Genomic DNA, 17,916 nt, shown 5'->3' with positions numbered 1-17,916 from the left:
AGACCAGTTGTGCCAAAGGAGTCTTGTCCGAGGGGATCTCTCCAAATGGACTCCTGACCATGGGGAAGTCAGCCAGGCTGCTTCTGGGCGGGTGGAACAGCGTGGGTGGAGGTTCAGAGGCAGACCATGCTTATACTGTAATCAAAGTCTCACAAGTGCTCAACCATATTGAGCCATTTTGGAAAGAGATTGGGGAGAGAGCCAATGGTGGTTTCCGCCACCTCACAGGGGTGCTGTGGAAAGCAGTGTCAGGCGAAAGAGTGATCTGATTTTTTTTTTTTTTTTAAGAGACAGGGTCTTGCTCTGTTGCCCAGGCTGCAGTGCAGTGGCACCATCATAGCTCACTGCAGCCTCCAACTGCTGGGCTAAAGCGATCCTCCTGAGTCAGCCTCCCAAGTACCTGAGATTACAGGTGCATGCCTGTAATTAGCACCACACCCAGCTAATTTTTAAATTTTTCTGTAGAGGCTGGGTGCAGTGGCTCATGCTTGTAATCCCAGCATGTTGGGAGGCTGAAGCAGGTGGATCACCTGAGGTCAGGAGTTTGAGACCAGCCTGGCCAACGTGGCAAAACCCTGTCTCTACTAAAAATACAAAAATTAGCCAGGTGTTGTGGCAGGTGCCTGTAATCTCAGCCACTCGGGAGACTGAGGCAGGAGAATTGCTTGAACTTGGGAGGCAGAAGTTGCAGTGAGCCGAGATCACGCCACTGCACCTCAGCCTAGGCAACAGAGTGAGACTCCATCTCAAAAACAAACAAACAAGCAAATAAATAAATAATAAATTTTTCTGTAGAGATGGGGTCTTGCTATGTTGCCCTGGCTGGTCTCAAACTCCTGGCCTGAAGCCATCCTTCCACCTCAGCCTCCCAAAGCACAGGGATTATAGGCCATGAGCTGCCATGTCTGGCCTGATCTGATTTTTGATACCCAGTGATCACTCCAGAGTCTTCAGTGGGGGGTGGTTCAGGTCGGACCCAGGCAGGCAGAAAGGAGGTGAGGACAGAGAGGTCCCCAAACTGGAGCTCTTGAGGAAGTAGATCCGGAAGGCCTTAGTGTCCCGTCATCAGAGAAGGGAAGAACAGGAGGGACTGGAGAGGATGTTCCAGCCCTTGGCTTTGGGAACTGAGAGTGGACCTGGCGGCCCTTCAGAGAGTAAATACGTAGATGGGAACTGAGGACACTGTGGTCACTTTGTCCTCTGTGGGCACCATGTCCTAAAGGTTTTAACCACCAAAGCCACTGCCTTTGCCACTCGACATTCACAGCCAGATGTGTTCACACTTTCTTGTGTCGGACCTGCTGCTCAACACACAGCACAGCTGTTTGGTCACCTGGGCCACTGTTCTGTTTTTTTTTTTTTTAATTCTGATAACAGAGTCTTGCTCTGTCGCCCAAGCTGGAGTGCAGTGGTGCAATCTCGGCTCACTGCAACCTCGGCCTCCCAGGTTCAAGCGATTATCCTGCCTCAGCCTCCCGAGTAGCTGGGATTACAGGCACCCCCCACCACGCCCAGCTAATTTTTGTATTTCTAGTAGAGATGGGGTTTCACTATATTGGTCAAGCTGGTCTTGAACTCTTGACCTCAGGCAGTCCACCTGCCTTGGCCTCCCAAAGTGCTGGGATTACAAATGTGAGCCACTGTACCCAGCCCACTGTCCTGTTTTAAGAGAGTGACCATAGCCTGGCATCTCTCAGACTCCTTGAGGAACCAGAGATCTGCCCTGCCCATCCCCTACCAGGTGGGAGATTGCAGTGACTTCTGACACCAGCTACCTGGAGCTGGGCCACACTTCACAGGTGGTGGGCACGGCCCTCTCCACAAGACTACCCTAAATTCTGACACCAGCTGCAAGTCCAGGGGTCCCCTGGCCACCTGTGCTTCCCACCCACTGGCTGCAAATTCCACTACACCACCACCTTTTAATTACAGCTTTACCATAGCAAAATGACACAAATTAGAACCAACCAAAGAGAGAGATGCATAGGGCGAGGTCTGGACAATTCCCAGATTGGAAGCTTTGTGTGTTCTCTGCACAGAACCAGGATATATCATCCCCACAAGCTGAGCATTGCTAAGCAGGAAAGCTCACCTGAGCTTTGGTGTCCAGAGTTTTTTGTGGGGGCCTCATTTCATCTGCATGATTGATTAAATCATTGGCCATGGGACTGATCCCAATCTCCTGCTCTCTCCCTTTCCTGGAGATGGGCTGATATCCTGTGGCTCAAAGCCCAGCCATCTAACCACACAACTGGCCTTTCTGGTGTGGCCCATTTATACCCTATTCAGAGTCTACCTACTTCCCAGGAGCCAGAGACAGAGGCAGGCCAACTTGTTTTTTTTTTTTTTTTTTGAGACGGAGTTTTGCTCTTGTTGCCCAGGCTGGAATGCAATGGCATGATTCCGGCTCACTGCAACCTCTGCCTCCCAGGTTCAACTGATTCCCCTGCCTCAGCCTCCCAAGTAGCTGGGACTACAGTTGCCCACCACCATGCCCGGCTAATTTTTTGTATTTTAGTAGAGACAGGGTTTCACCATGTTGGCCAGGATGGTCTCGATCTCCTGATCTCGTGATCTGCCCACCTTGGCCTCCCAAAGTGCTGGGATTACAGGCATGAGCCACCACGCCCAGCCCAACTTCTTTTTAAAATTATTTCAGAGACATGGTCTAGCTCTGTTGTCCAGGCTGGAGTGCAATGGTGCGATCATAGCTAATTGCAGCTTTGAACTCCTGGACTCAAGTGATCCTCCTGCTGCAGCCTCCCCTAGTAGCTGAGTCTTCAGGCATGTGCCACCACGCCCCAGTAATTTTCAAAACATTTTTTGTAGAGACTGGATCTTGCTATGTTGCCCAGGCTGGTCTTGAACTCCTGGGCCCAAGTGATCCTCCCGCCTCTGCCTCCCAAAATGCTGAGATTATAGGTATGAACCCACTGTGCCGGGCCCCCAGTACCCTTTGACCAATCTTGGACACTCGCTTCTTTTTTTTTTTTTTTTTGAGACGGAGTCTTGCTCTGTTGCTCAGGCTGGAGTGCAGTGGTGTGATCTCGGCTCACTGCATCCTCTGCCTCCTGGGTTCAAGCAATTCTTGTGCCTCAGCCTCCTGAGTAGCTGGGATTACAGGCGTGCGCCACTACTCCTGGCTAATTTTTGTATTTTTTTTAGTAAAGATGGGGTTTCTCCATGTTAGCCAGGCTGGTCTCGAACTCCTGGCCTCAGGTGATCCACCTGCCTCGGCCTCCTGAAGTGCTGTGATTACAGATGTGAGTCACCGTGCCCAGCTGGACACTTGCTTCTTGGTGCTAGGAAGAATGGGCTGGACAACTGGCTACTACTCCCTGAGGAATGGGGACAGGGTTCCCCAAAGGGATATTGGAGCATGAGAGGGTGTTTCTTCTGGGCAGAGCAGGCAGAAGCATCCCCAAAACCCCCTTTCTGCTCTCGGCACTCGGGTGTTGACCCAAGCGTCTTCTCTTCTCAGACCAAGGTGATAGCACTGAACGGGAAGCCCGTGGGGGCTCAGTACCTGCCCAGCTACCTCTCCCTCGGCAGCTGGTACTCCCCCAGCCAGTGCTACCTGCAGCTGCAGCCACTGTCCCACCCACTGCAGGTAAGATTTTCAGGTGCTGCCCTTCCTGGGCCATGTGGGATCCAAAAGCAGCATGAGCCGGGTGCTGTGGCTCATGCCTGTAATCCCAGCACTTTGGGAGGCCGAGGCGGGCGGATCACTGGAGGTTAGGATTTCGAGACCAGCCTGGCCAGCATGGTGAAACTCCATCTCTACTAAAAATACAAAAATAGCTGAGCGTGGTAGTGTGTGCCTGTAATCCCAGCTACTTGGGAGGCTGAGGCAGGAGAATTGCTTGAACCAGGGAGGCAGAGGTTGCAGTGAGCCGAGATCACACCACTGCACTTCAGCCTGGGCGACAAAGCAAGACTCCTTCTCAAAAAAGATGCAGCATGAGTGAGCCTCTAAGGCAGCAGTAGCCAGCCTTTTTGGCACCAAGGATTGGTTTTGTGGAAGACAATTTTTCCACAGACTGGGGCACGAGTGCAGGGGAGGGTTTCAGGATGATTCAAGGACATTATGTTTATTTTGCACTTTATTTCTATTATTATGACATTGCAATATATAATGAAACAATGATACAACTCACCATCATGTAGAATCAGTGGGAGCCCTGAGCTTGTTTTCCTGCAACTAGACAGTCCCATGTGGGGGTGGTGGGAGACAGTGACAGATCATCAGGCATTAGATTCTCATTAGGGGCATGCAGCCTAGATCCCGTGCAAGCACAATTCACAATAGGGTTCACACTCCTGAGAGAATCTAATGCTGCCACTGCTGATGTGACAGGAGGTGGAGCTCACATGGTAATATGAGTGATGGCGAGCGGCTGTAAATACAGATGAAGTTTCGATTGCCGGCCTACTACTCACCTCCTGCTGTGTGACCTGGTTCCTAACAGGCCATGAATCAGTACTGGTCCATGGCCCTGGGGGTTGGGGACCCCTGCTCTAAGGGACCTAATACTACAGCTGACACAGGGATCCCTTATCTCCCCAGCAAGGGCAGAATTCTGCAGAATGCATGCATGCATTACTATTTGTTTCTTTTCTTTCTTTTTTTTTTTTGTTTTGTTTTGTTTTTGAGATGGAGTCTCACTCTGTCACCCAGGCTGGAGTGCAGTGGTGCGATCTCAGCTCACTGCAACTTCCGTCTCCAGGGTTCAGGTGATTTTCATGCCTCAGCCTCTGGAGTAGCTGGGATTACAGGTGCCCACCACAATGCCTGGCCAATCTTTGTATTCTAGAAGAGATGGGGTTTCACCATGTTGGCCAGGCTGGTCTTGAACTTCTGACCTCAAGTCATCCGCCCACCTCGGCCTCCCAAAATGCTGGGATTACAGGCGTGAGCCACCACGCCTGGCACGTTGCTATTTATTTGTTAGGGACATTTAGGCTGTGGCCCAGGGCTGACAATGATGATCACCACTCTGCCCCAGGGCACCACTGCACCCAGACCTGACATAGAGCTGCTGCTATGGGGCTGGATTCCCCACTACCGTGAGCCTTCCCTTAGTGCAGAGGCCCTGGGAGTTTCTCCACACAGACACACTGAGTGCAAAGACAAGGTAAACTTAGAGCCGTGTCTGCCATTCATTTTTCCTGGGTCTATTATTTTGCAATTCTGATTATATAAGATGTATGTGTGTGTATTTTTCTTTTAATTAATAGACTTAATTTTTTAAGAGCAGTTGTAAGTTTATAAAAACCTTGAACAAAAAGTAGAGTTCCCGACCGGGTGTGGTGGCTTACACCTCTAATCTCGGCACTTTGGGAGGCTGAGGCGGGAGGATTGCTTGAGCCCAGGAGTTTCAGACCAGCCTGGGCAACATGGTGAAATCCCATCCCTATCAAAACAAAAACAAAAACAAAAAAACCGCAGCCGGATGTGGTGGTGCATGCCTGTAGTCCCAATTACTCAAGAGGCTGAGGCAGGAGGATCACTTGAGCCCGGGAGATTGGGACTGCAGTGAACCATGATCCTGCCACTGTACTCCAGCCTGGGTGACAGGGCGAGACCCTGTCTCAAAACTAAACTTAGCTAAACTTTATCTATAGCTTACTATTGACCAGAGTCAATCAACACAGATTTTGTACTTTCTATGTATGATATACTGTATTCTTACAATAATGCAAGCTAGAGGAAGGAAAATATTATTCAGAAAATCATAAGGTAACTGGCAGGCGCAGGTAAAAAAAATCATAAAGAAGAGAAAATATCTTGATTGTTTATGAAGTGGGAATGGATCATTGTAAAGGTCTTCTTCCTTGTCGTCTTCATGTTCAGTAGGCTGAGGAGGAGGAGGAAGAGGAGGGTGGTCCTGCTGTCTTGCTTGGGCAGAGGTGGAAGAAAATCCACACATCAGTGACGTGGGCAGTTCAAACCTGTATTTCTCAAGGGTCAACTGTATATATGTGCATATATATGTATATGCTGTGTACATGTGTGTTCATCGACATCTAGATACCCACATATACATATATATATATATATATTTTTTTTTTTTTTTTTTTGACAGAGTCTCTGTCTCCCAGGCTGGAGTGCAGTGGCACAATCTCAGCTCACTGCAACCTCCATCTCCTGGGTTCAAGCACTTCTCCTGCCTCAGCCTGCTGAGTAGCTGGGATTACAGGCATCTGCCACCATGCTCGGCTAATTATTTTTGTATTTTTAGTAGAGACAGGGTTTCACCATGTTGACCAGGGTGGTCTCGAACTCCTGGCCTCAGGTGATCCACCCTCTTCGGCCTCCCAAAGTGTTGGGATTACAGGCGTGAGCCACCGCGCCTGGCCATACACATCTATATTTAAGATACATCACCCCTCTGTGAACTCTGTGGACTGGTGGCAGGCTCACTGGCTGGGCCGTTTGCATCCTAGCCGCAATCCCAGCAGAGCCTCTGGCTCAAGCTATAGCCCCAGCCTTGACAGAAATGTCACCCCTAATGGAAACCAGTTGCCATCACAGCGCCCAGGGCCCTACCAGCCCATAAACCTCTCACACTCCTTTTCTGATCACATCAAGGCCCCTGGGGTTCAGCTTGGAGGAATCGTGGCGCCAAGGCTGCCTGTTTCCTGGGATTAACAGCCCTTTGCAGAGGTTGTAAGAATGAGAAGTCAGACAGGATCATGCCCAGCTTGGCTGAACACACTGTTCTTGTTGTAATTCTATTAAACCAGTGGTGCAGGGCGGGGACGCTGGCGCTGGCCTCCTCCTCAGGGGGCAGGAAGGAACCTTGTGTTCTCAGCTGGCCAGACTGTTGTTCTGATTAGGGGGAGACCTGGCTCTGTCACTCAGATTTTGCTCCCCGGGTGACATCTCAATCTTTTTGAGGTGGCTCAGCAAACCCCAGCTCCTCCTACCCACCAAACTGCCATGAGGGGCCTGGGCACAACCTCAGGGCATGGAGGGAAGATGGGTTCATGCTGGGGCCAGGCTGGGCATGGCGCAGGGACTTCTTTCTTTTCTTTTAGCTCCAGGGCCCGGCAGGGGGGAGCTGGGGGGCTCCACTCCCCACATCTCGGCACCCACCCTTCTGAACCTGTTTTGCTTGGTGAATGGGGGCTGTCACTCCAATCTTTTAAGGTTGTTTTGATGCCATAAATTTAGTAAAGAAGAGGAGAAAGGTTTGTGCTCTCCTTTTCCCCCACAAGATCTCAAGCAGAAGGGGACTTTTGTTTGGGTGTCTTTTTATAAGGGGGACATTAATAAATTTAGAGTGAAATTGAAAAATGTTAATATAATAGACAACCATGAGACTTTCACCTAGATTTATAAATTAATGCTTTGCCTATATCCTTTCATTCATCCCTCCATCCACCCTCCATCCCTCTCTCCATCCCTCCATCTGTCCCTCTCTTCATCCCTCCATCCATCCGTCCTCTCTCCCTCCATTCATTCACCCTTCCTCCCTCTCTTTTTCTTTCCTCCCTCCCTCCACCCATCCATCCACCTACTACCCTTTATCCACTCATCTTCCCTCCATCCATCCACCCTTCATCCATCCATCCATCCTCCATCTATCTATTCATCCATCCATCCACCCTCCCTCTGCGCCTCCCTTCATCCATCCATCATCCATCCATCCATTTACTCTCCCTCCCTCCTTTCTTCCTTCCCTTCTTTCCTTTCTCCACCCATGTATCCGCCCACTACCCCTATCCATATATCATCCATCCATCCATCCATCCATCCTTCCATCTGCCCTTCATCCACCCTTCATCCATCCATCCATCCATCCATCCATCCACCCTGTCTCCCTCCTTCTTTTCCTCCTTTTCCTTCCTCCACCCATCCATCCACCCACTACACTTACCTATTTATCTACCCTCCATCCATCCATCCATCCATCCATCCATTCATCCATCCATCCTTCATCCATTCATCCACCGTTCATCCATCCATCCATACATGAACCCTTCATCCATCCATTCATCCACTCTTCCTCCATCCATTCTCCCTCTGTCCCTCCCTTCATCCATCCATCCATCTACCAATTCACCCATCCACCTATTTCTCTACACATTTTTTGGCCGCAGCATTTGAAAGCAAGTTACAGACATGATAGTGTTTCACTCTTAAATATTTGACCATAATGTATACTTAAAAAAAGGCATTATTTTACCTGACCTCAAGGCCATTTTCTTAGGTCACACCTAAGAAAATTACATTCACTGAATTATATTGTCTAATTCATAGGCAATATTCAGATTTTCAATGGGTACCCTAAAAATGTAATTCACATTTAGTGTTTGTTTGCATGCATGTGTGACTGCACGATTGTATCAGACATGTGTGACTACACATGAGTGTGCATGTGCATTTGTGTGTGTGTTCACACTCACCTGTGTGTATGTACTTGGTTTTTAGGGGTTTCACTGTGTTGCTCAGGCTGGTCTTGAACTCCTGGCCTCAAGTGATCCTCTCTGCCTCAGCCTCCCAAAGTGTTGAGATGACAGACGTAACCACCACACCCAGCCCCACTACTGTTAATAATTGGGTTGTTTATCTTTGTTGAGTCGTGAAAGTTCTTTCTAAATTCTGGATACTAGCCCTCATCAGATGTGTAATTTGCAGACATTTTCTCCTATACTATGGGTTATCTTTACTCACGTCTGTAATCCCAGTACTTTGGGAGGCCAAGGCAAGCGGATCACCTAAGGTCAGGAGTTCAACACCAGCCTCCCCAACATAGTGAAAGCCCATCTCTACAAAAATACAAAAATTAGCAAGGCACATAACCCGTTAGTTATGGATTACTAATGGACAGTGTCCATTAGTGCAACAAAAAATTTTAATTTTGGTGAAATCCAATTTCTCTTTTTCTTTTGCTGCTTGCACTTCTAATGCCACATCTCAAAGAAACCATTGCCAAATCCAAGGTCATGATTTATCTCTGTGTTTTCTTTTAAGATTTTTATAGTTTCAGCTCTTACATTTAGGTCTTTCATCTGTTTTGAGTCCATTTTTTTATATGGTGTGAGGTAGGGATCCAAATTAATTCTCTCTCTCTCTCTCTCTTTTTTTTTTTTTTTTTTTTGAGATAGGACCTTGCTCTGTCACCCAGCCTGAAGTGCAGTAGTGTGATCATAGCTCACTGCAGCTCAACCTCCTGGGCTCAAGTGATCCTCCCACCTCAGCTTCCTAAAGTGTTGAGATTGCAGGTGTGAGCCACCACCCACAGACCAACTTCATTCATTTGCATGCATCTATTCAGTTGTCTCAGCACTGTTTGTTAAAAAGACTATTCTTTCCCCATTGAATGGTCTTGGTACCCTTATTTCAAATCAGTTGCCCTTAGCTGTCTGGATTCATTTCAGGGCTCTCACTTCTATCCCATTGGTTTCTATGTCTCTCCTTATGCTGGTACTACACTGTCTTGATTACTGTAGCTTTGTAGTAAGTTTTGAAATTAGGAAGTGGGAGTCCTCCAACATTATTCTTCTTTTTCAAGATTCCTGAGTCCTTTGTGTTTTCATATAAATTTTAAGATCAGTTCCATTTCTGCAAAAAAGGCCATTGAGATTTTGATAGGCTTCCCCTAATGCTAACATCTTACAAGACTATGACCCATTTGTCATAACTAAGAATCAACACTGGACATCAGTGTTAACCAGACTTCAGATTTTATTTGGATTTCCCCAAATTTTCCCACTCATGGCCTTGTTTTCTGGTCTGGGATCACCTTTAGGGTCCCACATCACATTTAGTCATCACGTCTCCTTGGTCTCCTCCAATCTGAAAATTTTATTCTTTCCTTGTCTTTCACGACCTTGACATTCTTCTTTTTCCTTTCTTTGTTTTTAATTTATTTATTCATTTTTGAGGCAGGGTCTTGCTCTGTCACTCAGTATATTAGTCCGTTTTCATGCTGCTGATAAAGACATACCCAAGACTGGGTAATTTATAAAGAAAAATAGGTTTATTGTTATTTATTTATTTATTTATTTTGAGATGGAGTCTCGCTCTGTCACCCAGGCTGGAGTGCAATGGCACAGTCTCAGCTCACTAGAACCTCTGCCTCCTGGGTTCAAGCAATTCTCCTGCCTCAGCCTCCTGGGCTGGGATTACAGGCACCTGCCATCGTGCCTTGCTAATTTTTGTATTTTTGTAGAGATGGGCTTTCACCATGTTGGGGAGGCTGGTGTTGAACTCCTGACCTTAGGTGATCTGCTTGCCTTGGCCTCCCGAAGTACTGGGATTACAGATGTGAGCCACCATGCCCAGCCAGAAAAAGAGGTTTAATGGACTCACAGTTGCATGTGGCTGGGGAGGCCTTACAATCATGGCAGAAGGTGAAAGGTACGTCTTACATGGTGGCAGATAAGAGAGAATGGGAACCAAGTGAAAAAGGAAACCCCTTATAAAATTATCAGATCTCACGAGACTCATTCTCTACCATGAGAACTGTATTGGGGAAACTGTCCCCATGATTCAGTTATCTCCCACTGGGTTCCTCCCACAACACATGGGAATTATGGGAGCTACAATTCAAGATGAGATTTGGGTGGGGACACAGCCAAACCATAGCACCCGAGGCTGGAGGGTGGTGGCACAGTCATGGCTTACTGCAGCCTTGACTTCCTGTGCTCAAGTGATCCTCCTGCCTCAGCCCCTCTAGATAGCTGGGACTATAGGCTTTTGTCACCACACCCAGCTATTTTTTTGTTATTTTTTGTAGAGACGGAGTTTCGCCATGTTGTTCAGGCTGGTCTTGAACTCCTGAACTCAAGCAATCTGCCTGCCTCAGCCTCCCAAAGTGTTAGGATTACAGGTATGAGCCACCACACTCAGCTGACATTCTTCTTTTTGCTGCTCAAATTTTCCAAATTTGGCTGTGGGAGTCCCTTAGGCCTGGCTTCTTAAACAGGCAGATTCTTCCTTTAGGGGGAGGTAGAATGACATTTATTTTTCTTACTATTTATTTATTTTTTTAATTAAAAAATATTGATTGATTGATTGAGACAGGATCTCACTCTGTTGCCCAAGCTAGAGTGCAGTGGCATGATCGTGGCTCACCACACATCAACCTCCTTGGCTCAAGTGATCCTTCCACCGTAGCTTCCCGAGTAGCTGAGACCACAGGCACCCACCACCACATCCACCTAATTTTTGTATTTTGTAGAGATGTATATTTTGTAGAGATGTTGCTGTAGTGGGTCTTGAACTCCTAGACTCAAGCGATCCTCTCGCCTCGGCCTCTCAATGTGCTGAGATTACAAGGTGTGAGCCACTGCGCCTGGCCAGAGTTTTTTGATTTTTTGTAGAGATGGGATCTCACTCTGTTGCCCAGGCTGGTCTCAAGCTCCCGGGCTCAAGTGATCCACCCACCTCAGCCTACCAAAGTACTGGGATTACAGGTGTGAGCCACGGCCCCTGGCCAGAATGACACTTATTAGCCACCTACAGTGTGCATTGTACGATGTTGAGCATGACGCACACATCATCTCGTTGGAGCCTCAGGACCCTCTGTCCAGGAGATAACAGCCTTATTTTACAGATGGGGAAACTGAGGCTCAGAGAGGTGAAATGTTTACCCAAGCTTCCACAGCAAGAATGTCACTCTTCCTGAAGGGATGGGTTGCCCCTCCACGCCTGTGGGTGTTTCTTGTTAGGTGGAACGAGAGACTTGGAAAAGAAAAAGACACCGAGACAAAGTATAGAGAAAGAAATAAGGGGGCCCAGGGGACCAGCGTTCAGCATACGGAGGATCCCGCCAGCCTCTGAGTTCCCTTAGTATTTATTGATCATTCTTGGGTGTTTCTCGGAGAGGGGGATGTGGCAGGGTCATAGGATAATAGTGGAGAGAAGGTCAGCAGACAAACACGTGAACAAAGGTCTCTGCATCATAGACAAGGTAAAGAATTAATTAAGTGCTGTGCTTTAGATAAGCATACACATAAACATCTCAATGCCTTACAGAGCAGTATTGTTGCCCGCATGTCCCACCTCCAGCCCTAAGGCGGTTTTCCCCTATCTCAGTAGATGGAACATACAATCGGGTTTTATACCGAGACATTCCATTGCCCAGGGACAGGCAGGAGACAGATGCCTTCCTCTTGTCTCAACTGCAAAGAGGCATGCCTTCCTCTTATACTAATCCTCCTTCCGCAGTGTTTTGTGTCCCTGGGCACTTGAGATTAGGGAGTGGTGATGACTCGCTGGGCACTTGAGATTAGGGAGTGGTGATGACTCGCTGGGCACTTGAGATTAGGGAGTAGTGATGACTCTTGAGGAGCATGCTGCCTTCAAGCATCTGTTTAACAAAGCACATCTTGCACAGCCCTTAATCCATTTAACCCTGAGTTGACACAGCACATGTTTCAGAGGGCACGGGGTTGGGGGTAAGGTTATAGATTAACAGAACAAAATAGAGTCTCCTATGTCTACTTCTTTCTACACAGACACAGTAACAATCTGATCTCTCTTTTCCCCACACTTCCCCTGCTCCAGATATCCCTCTTCTGGGCTTTCAGGGTGATCCCAACGTTTGGGGACAGTCACAGATTGCAAAACATGAAACAGAGGAGGGGATTCCTAGGGCAAAGTGTTGGACATGGCCACACGTCAACCCCCTAGGGAGATCTTAGGACCTGGGAGGCCTTAGCTTTCCTCGTATCAGAATAATGGCAGCTTCAGGGTTCATTGTGGGGCCTTAGCATCAGCTCCCCTGAGTTTGAATCCTGCCCTACACTCATTGACATTGGGCGAAGAACCAAGGCCTCAGTTTCCAGTTTTCTCCTCTGGGAACTTGGGAACTATGGTAGGACCCAACTCATTGAGTTCATATCCTAAGAGAAGGCCCAGCCCATTGGTGGCATTAGCACGTTCAAAGTTAGGAAACAGTATTTTATTTTTATTTTTTTTTGGAGACAGGGTCTCACTCTGTTACCCAGGCTGGAGTGCAGTGGTGCGATCATGGCTCACTGCAGCCTTGACTTCCTAGGCTCAAGTGACCCTCCCACCTCAGCCCCCTGAGTAGCTGGAACTACAGGCATGTGCCACCACACCCTGCCAATTTTTTTTGTGTGTGCTTTTTGTAGAGATGGGGGTCTCACTATGTTTCCCAGGCTGCTCTCTAACTTCTGGACTTGAGCGATCTGTACGCCTCAGCCCCCCAAAGTGCTGGGATTACAGGCGTGAGCCACTGCGCCTGGCCATAAACAGTTCTTAAGACAACTCTTTCTTCTGACACCAGTTGCAGAGTTTGGGGGTCCTCACACTACTGCAGTTTCTTTAATTCTTTAGAAGAATTAACAGAACTCACTAAAAGCTGTTATACTTATGGTTATAATTTATTACACTAAACAATACACATGAAAATCAGCGAAGACAAGAGGCCGATGATGCGGAGTCCGGAAGAATTCTTAACATGAACTTACTTGTTCTGTCTGCATAGAGTCAGGGACAGTGTTATTTTCCCACCAGAGATGTGGGACAGCATGCATGGTGTACTGCCAACTAGAGAAGCTCCCTGGAACCTTGGTGTCCAGAGTTACGTTTCTTGCTTTCTTTTTTTTTTCTTAAATAGAGATGGGATCTTGTGATGTTGCCCAGTCTGGTCTCAAACCCCTGGCCTCAAGTGATCCTCCTGCCTCGGCCTCCCATAGCACTGGGATTACAAGCATGAGCCGCCACACCCAGCCTGGTGTCCAGAGTTTTCACTGGGGCTCAGTCACATAGACATAGATGACCACCTGCCTCCGTGACTAATCTCATTCCCCAGGTTGATCTGATGCTGCATGGCCCAAGGCCTCCTCCAGAAATCATATTTATTACTACCTGGTGTGACCCAAGACCCCAAGTAGAAAAAGATGCTCTTATCAGGCAGGACATTTGAAGAGCTTAAATCACCTCCCAGGAGCTATGGGCAAAGGCCAGCCCTCTCTTTGGCCCAGGTTCAATTCTTTACTGCATGACTGACACCTTACTGAGGGCTTTCACACCGTCATCACGTTTCATGTGTACAATTCTGCAAGGCGGTGAGCCTCAGGCCGCATACAGAACTAGGGGCCACTGGCCAGGTACAGTGGCTCACGCCTGTAATCCCAGCACTTTGGGAGGCTGAGGTGGTTGGATCACGAGGTCAGGAGTTCGAGACCAGCCTGGCCAACATGGTGAAACTCCGTTTCTACTAAAAATACAAAAATTATACAGGCATGGTGGCAGGCGCCTGTAATAGCTACCCAGGAGGCTGAGGCAGGAGAATCACTTGAACCCAGGAGGCAGAGGTTGCAGCGAGCTGAGATCTCACCATTGCATGCCAGCCTGGGTGACAAGAGTGAAACACTGTCTTAAAAAAGAAAACAAAAAACAAAAAAACTAGGGGCCAGGACTGGATGCTGGGCACTCCGCTCCCTCAGCCTTCCCAACCTCCCTCTGGCCCCAGAGTGGCCGTCTTCCTGTGGTGGGTTGCAACGTTGGTGCAAGGCAGAGCCCCCCATGCTGCGTGTCTTCCATAGGTTGGGGAAGAAGCCTATTTTTCTGTGAAGTCCACATGTCCCTGCAACTTTACCCTGTACTACGAGGTGGCTGCACGGGGCAATATTGTGCTGTCGGGCCAGCAGCCTGCCCACATCACTCTGCAGCGAAGCAAGCGGGCGGCCCCTGCCCTGGAGAAACCGATTCGTTTAACACACCTTTCTGAGACAGGTGAGCCGGGTGGCGGGGAGAAGGTTCCTGTTCTTCCTTCTGAACCATTGAGACTGAGATGGGTGTTCCTGCAAGGAGGGACAAGGCAAGACCCAGCAGAGAGGGGAGCATGCCTTGGGGCAGAGGGGACAGATCCTTAATAATACCAGACTGGGTCCAGGAAGTCAGTGATCAGCTGCTGGAAGTGGAGAGGTTCAGGCCCCAGGCTCTTCTCACTCTGTGTCTGCAGGGGACAGGGACAAGCCAGCCACAGACTAGGCTCTTGCACTGGCCCACATTGTGCTGTTGCCTCTTTGCCCAGGCGGTTCTGCCTATGAGTCCTCTTCCTCTTCTCTTTTTGACACCATGTGCTCCTCATAAGGCCTTCCTCCCAGGGGACTTCCTTAGTCCCCTCCTCTTCAAAGCTCTTCTTCCCAATACAGGGTCCCCAACTTGAGCACTGTAGACATATATAAGGGGGTGGATCACTCCAGAGTGGGGGGCGTCCTGTGCACTGTAGGGTGCTGAGCCTGGTCTCTCCCACCCAGATGCCAGTAGTACCAACTTTCCACAGTATGATGACCTAAAGAGTCTCCGAATATTGCCACTATCCCCAGGGGGCAGAGTCACTTCCAGGTGAGAATCACTGAGATAGGTAGGTAGATAGATAGAATGATGGGTGGATAGATAGATAGACAGGCAGGTTCTCTCAGGCTAAGGCAAGGTTTCTCAACCTTGGCACTATCAACATTTGGGCAAGCTCATTCTCTGTGGTGGGGGCACTGTAGGATATTGAGCAGCATCCCTGGCCTCCACCCCATAGATGCCAATAGCCCTATAGATGATGGAGGGATGGATCAATGGATGGATGGACAGATAGAAAGATGGATGGATGGATGGATGGATGGATGGATGGATGGACTGATAGAACAGTGGATGGATGGAAGGATGGATGGATGGATGGATAGGTGGATGGATGGATGAATGGACAGAGAGATGGATGGATGGATGGATGGATGGATGGATGATAGATAAATGGGTGGATTAATGGACAGATGGATGGATGGATGGACCAAAAGATGGATGGATGGATGGATGGACGGATGGATGGTCAGATGGATGGAAGGACAGATGGATGAATGGACAGATGGATGGTTGAATGAATAGATGGATGGATGAATAGACGGACGGATGGACAGAAGGATGGATGGATGGATGGATGGATAATGGGTGGGTGGATGATGATTAGATGAATAGATGGACGGATGGATGGATAGTGAGTGGGTGGATGATGACTGGATGAATAGATGAATGGATGGATGGATAGTGGGTGGATGGGTGGATGATGGATGGATGAATAGATGGATGGTTGGATGGATAGATGGATAGATGGATGGATGGGGGATGATGGAAGAATAGATAGATGGATGGATAGTGGGGTGGGTGGATGATGGATGGATGAACAGATGGATAGATGATTGGATGGTGGACAGATGGGTGGATGATGGATGGATAAACGGATGGATAGTGGGTGGGTGGGTGGATGATGGATGATGAATAGAGGGATGGTTGGATGGGTGGATGGTTGGATGGGTGGATGATGGATGGTTGATGAATAGAGGGAAGGATGGATGGTGGGTGAGTGGATGGATGGGTAGATGGTGGATGGATGAAGGGATGGATGGATGGATAGATAGAAAGATGAGTGGATAGATGGATGGATGGATAGATAGATACACGGACAGAGAAGATCCCTCTTTCTTAGGCAGGCTTTCTCACCCTCTGCACTGTCAGCATTTGGGACCATCCCATGCACTGTAGGATGCTGACTAGCATCTCTGGCTTCTACTCACCAGAAGCCAGTAGCATCCCCTCCAGCAGTGATGACCAAAAAATGTCTGCAGACATTGCCAGCATCCCCTGGGTAGCAGAATTGCCTTGGTTGAGAACTGCTGGCCAGAGTCGTGCTTTGGGAATGGTGCACCTTCATCCTCTTGGTCTTCTCTTCTCTTCTGGGTGAAATAACAGGGGCTTTATGTCTCCCTGGAATCCTTGTCCAGGGCCAGCCCTGGGCTTGGAACTCCCCACAATCTGTCCCCGTTTAACGCCTCCGCAGCCTGGGATGGTGGTGGTTCCACTGTGTCCATCTGCAGATGAATGGGCTGTGACTTGGGGGTGGGGATTTCAGGGACTTTCCCATTGCCTAGTAGGGGCCAGAGCCAGGATTTGAACCCCAAAGCCGATTGGGTACCCACTTCGTTCTGTTGGCCATGAGTTTCCTTGTGTCCCCACTTTCCCCTACCATCCCTGTCCACTGGCTGCTCTGAGCTCTGCACAGAACCAGCTGACAGGTGTCCCATTCTGGAACTGGGAGCCTTTCTACCCTCATTCTCTTGCCATAGAGTATTTGGGAGTGCCTGGACAGGCTTCTAAGATCCTCTATCTTTTAAGGATCATTTACCCACAGGGAAGGCAGTATGAACTCTGTTTAAGTCAGCAAATAATGGCTGCCCAGGTCTGCTGGCCCCAGGCCCTAGCAAGACAGAGCCAATCAGAGGGAGGGACTGGAGGTCAGGGGCATGCTGGGGAGCTGGAGTGGTGCTGCCTGGACAAGCCAAGGTGGTTTTGCTGTCCACGGAGGAAGCAGAGGGTTGGTCAGGGAGCAGGGACCATGTTCCCCGGCAGAGAGGATGATTCTAGGCAAATTCCAGCCTGCTCTGTAGGAGCCCATGGCGACCCTAGAGCTGAGTCAATAGGAAGAGTCAGCATTGACCGAGGATGTAGCCTGGGAAGGGCATTTCAAAACCAAAGATGCAGACTGTCTCAATGCGTAGACAGGCGTATAGCGCAGGGCAAATTGGGGCAGAGCCTGAATGGCTGAGGTTGCATGTCGGATGTGGAGAATTCAGCACCTTTCTCTACTTTTGCTCACCTCAGAGCCCCCACCAGCCCCAGCAGCTGAGGTCGACGTGTGTGTGACCTCTCTTCATCTGGCCGTGACCCCCAGCATGGTCCCCCTTGGTCGCCTGCTGGTCTTCTACGTCAGGGAGAATGGAGAAGGGGTCGCCGACAGCCTTCAGTTTGCAGTAGAGACCTTCTTCGAAAACCAGGTAGAGCATCGTGCACTGAACCTGGGACACAGCCAGGGGCCATTGGGGCTTCTCCAAGGTGCTGGCCAGGGGGTCTGTTCATACCTGAGACTCATGTTGTGTCGCAGA

The 17,916-nt window shown here is 49.0% G+C and overlaps 1 protein-coding gene across 6 annotated transcripts in view; it reads left to right on the top strand.

Annotated features, from left to right (window-relative positions):
* The window catches only part of CPAMD8 (C3 and PZP like alpha-2-macroglobulin domain containing 8), a 138,247-nt gene that overhangs the window by 33,747 nt on the left and 86,584 nt on the right, over positions 1–17,916 (top strand). For 5 of the 6 annotated variants that reach the window (XM_054539883.2, XM_054539890.2, XM_054539885.2 and 2 more), the window contains exons 13-15: positions 3,482–3,610; positions 14,530–14,719; positions 17,636–17,808. In XM_054539883.2, coding sequence (XP_054395858.2) covers positions 3,482–3,610; positions 14,530–14,719; positions 17,636–17,808 — 492 coding nt within the window. The remainder of the gene's footprint in view (positions 1–3,481; positions 3,611–14,529; positions 14,720–17,635; positions 17,809–17,916) is intronic. The other variant, XM_054539886.2, reaches the window with a different exon arrangement.

This window comes from Pongo abelii, chromosome 20, assembly GCF_028885655.2.
Source record: "Pongo abelii isolate AG06213 chromosome 20, NHGRI_mPonAbe1-v2.0_pri, whole genome shotgun sequence".
Lineage (NCBI taxonomy): Eukaryota > Metazoa > Chordata > Mammalia > Primates > Hominidae > Pongo > Pongo abelii.
Note: the sequence above shows the minus strand (reverse complement) of the source record. Positions and strands in the feature narration are given on the sequence as shown.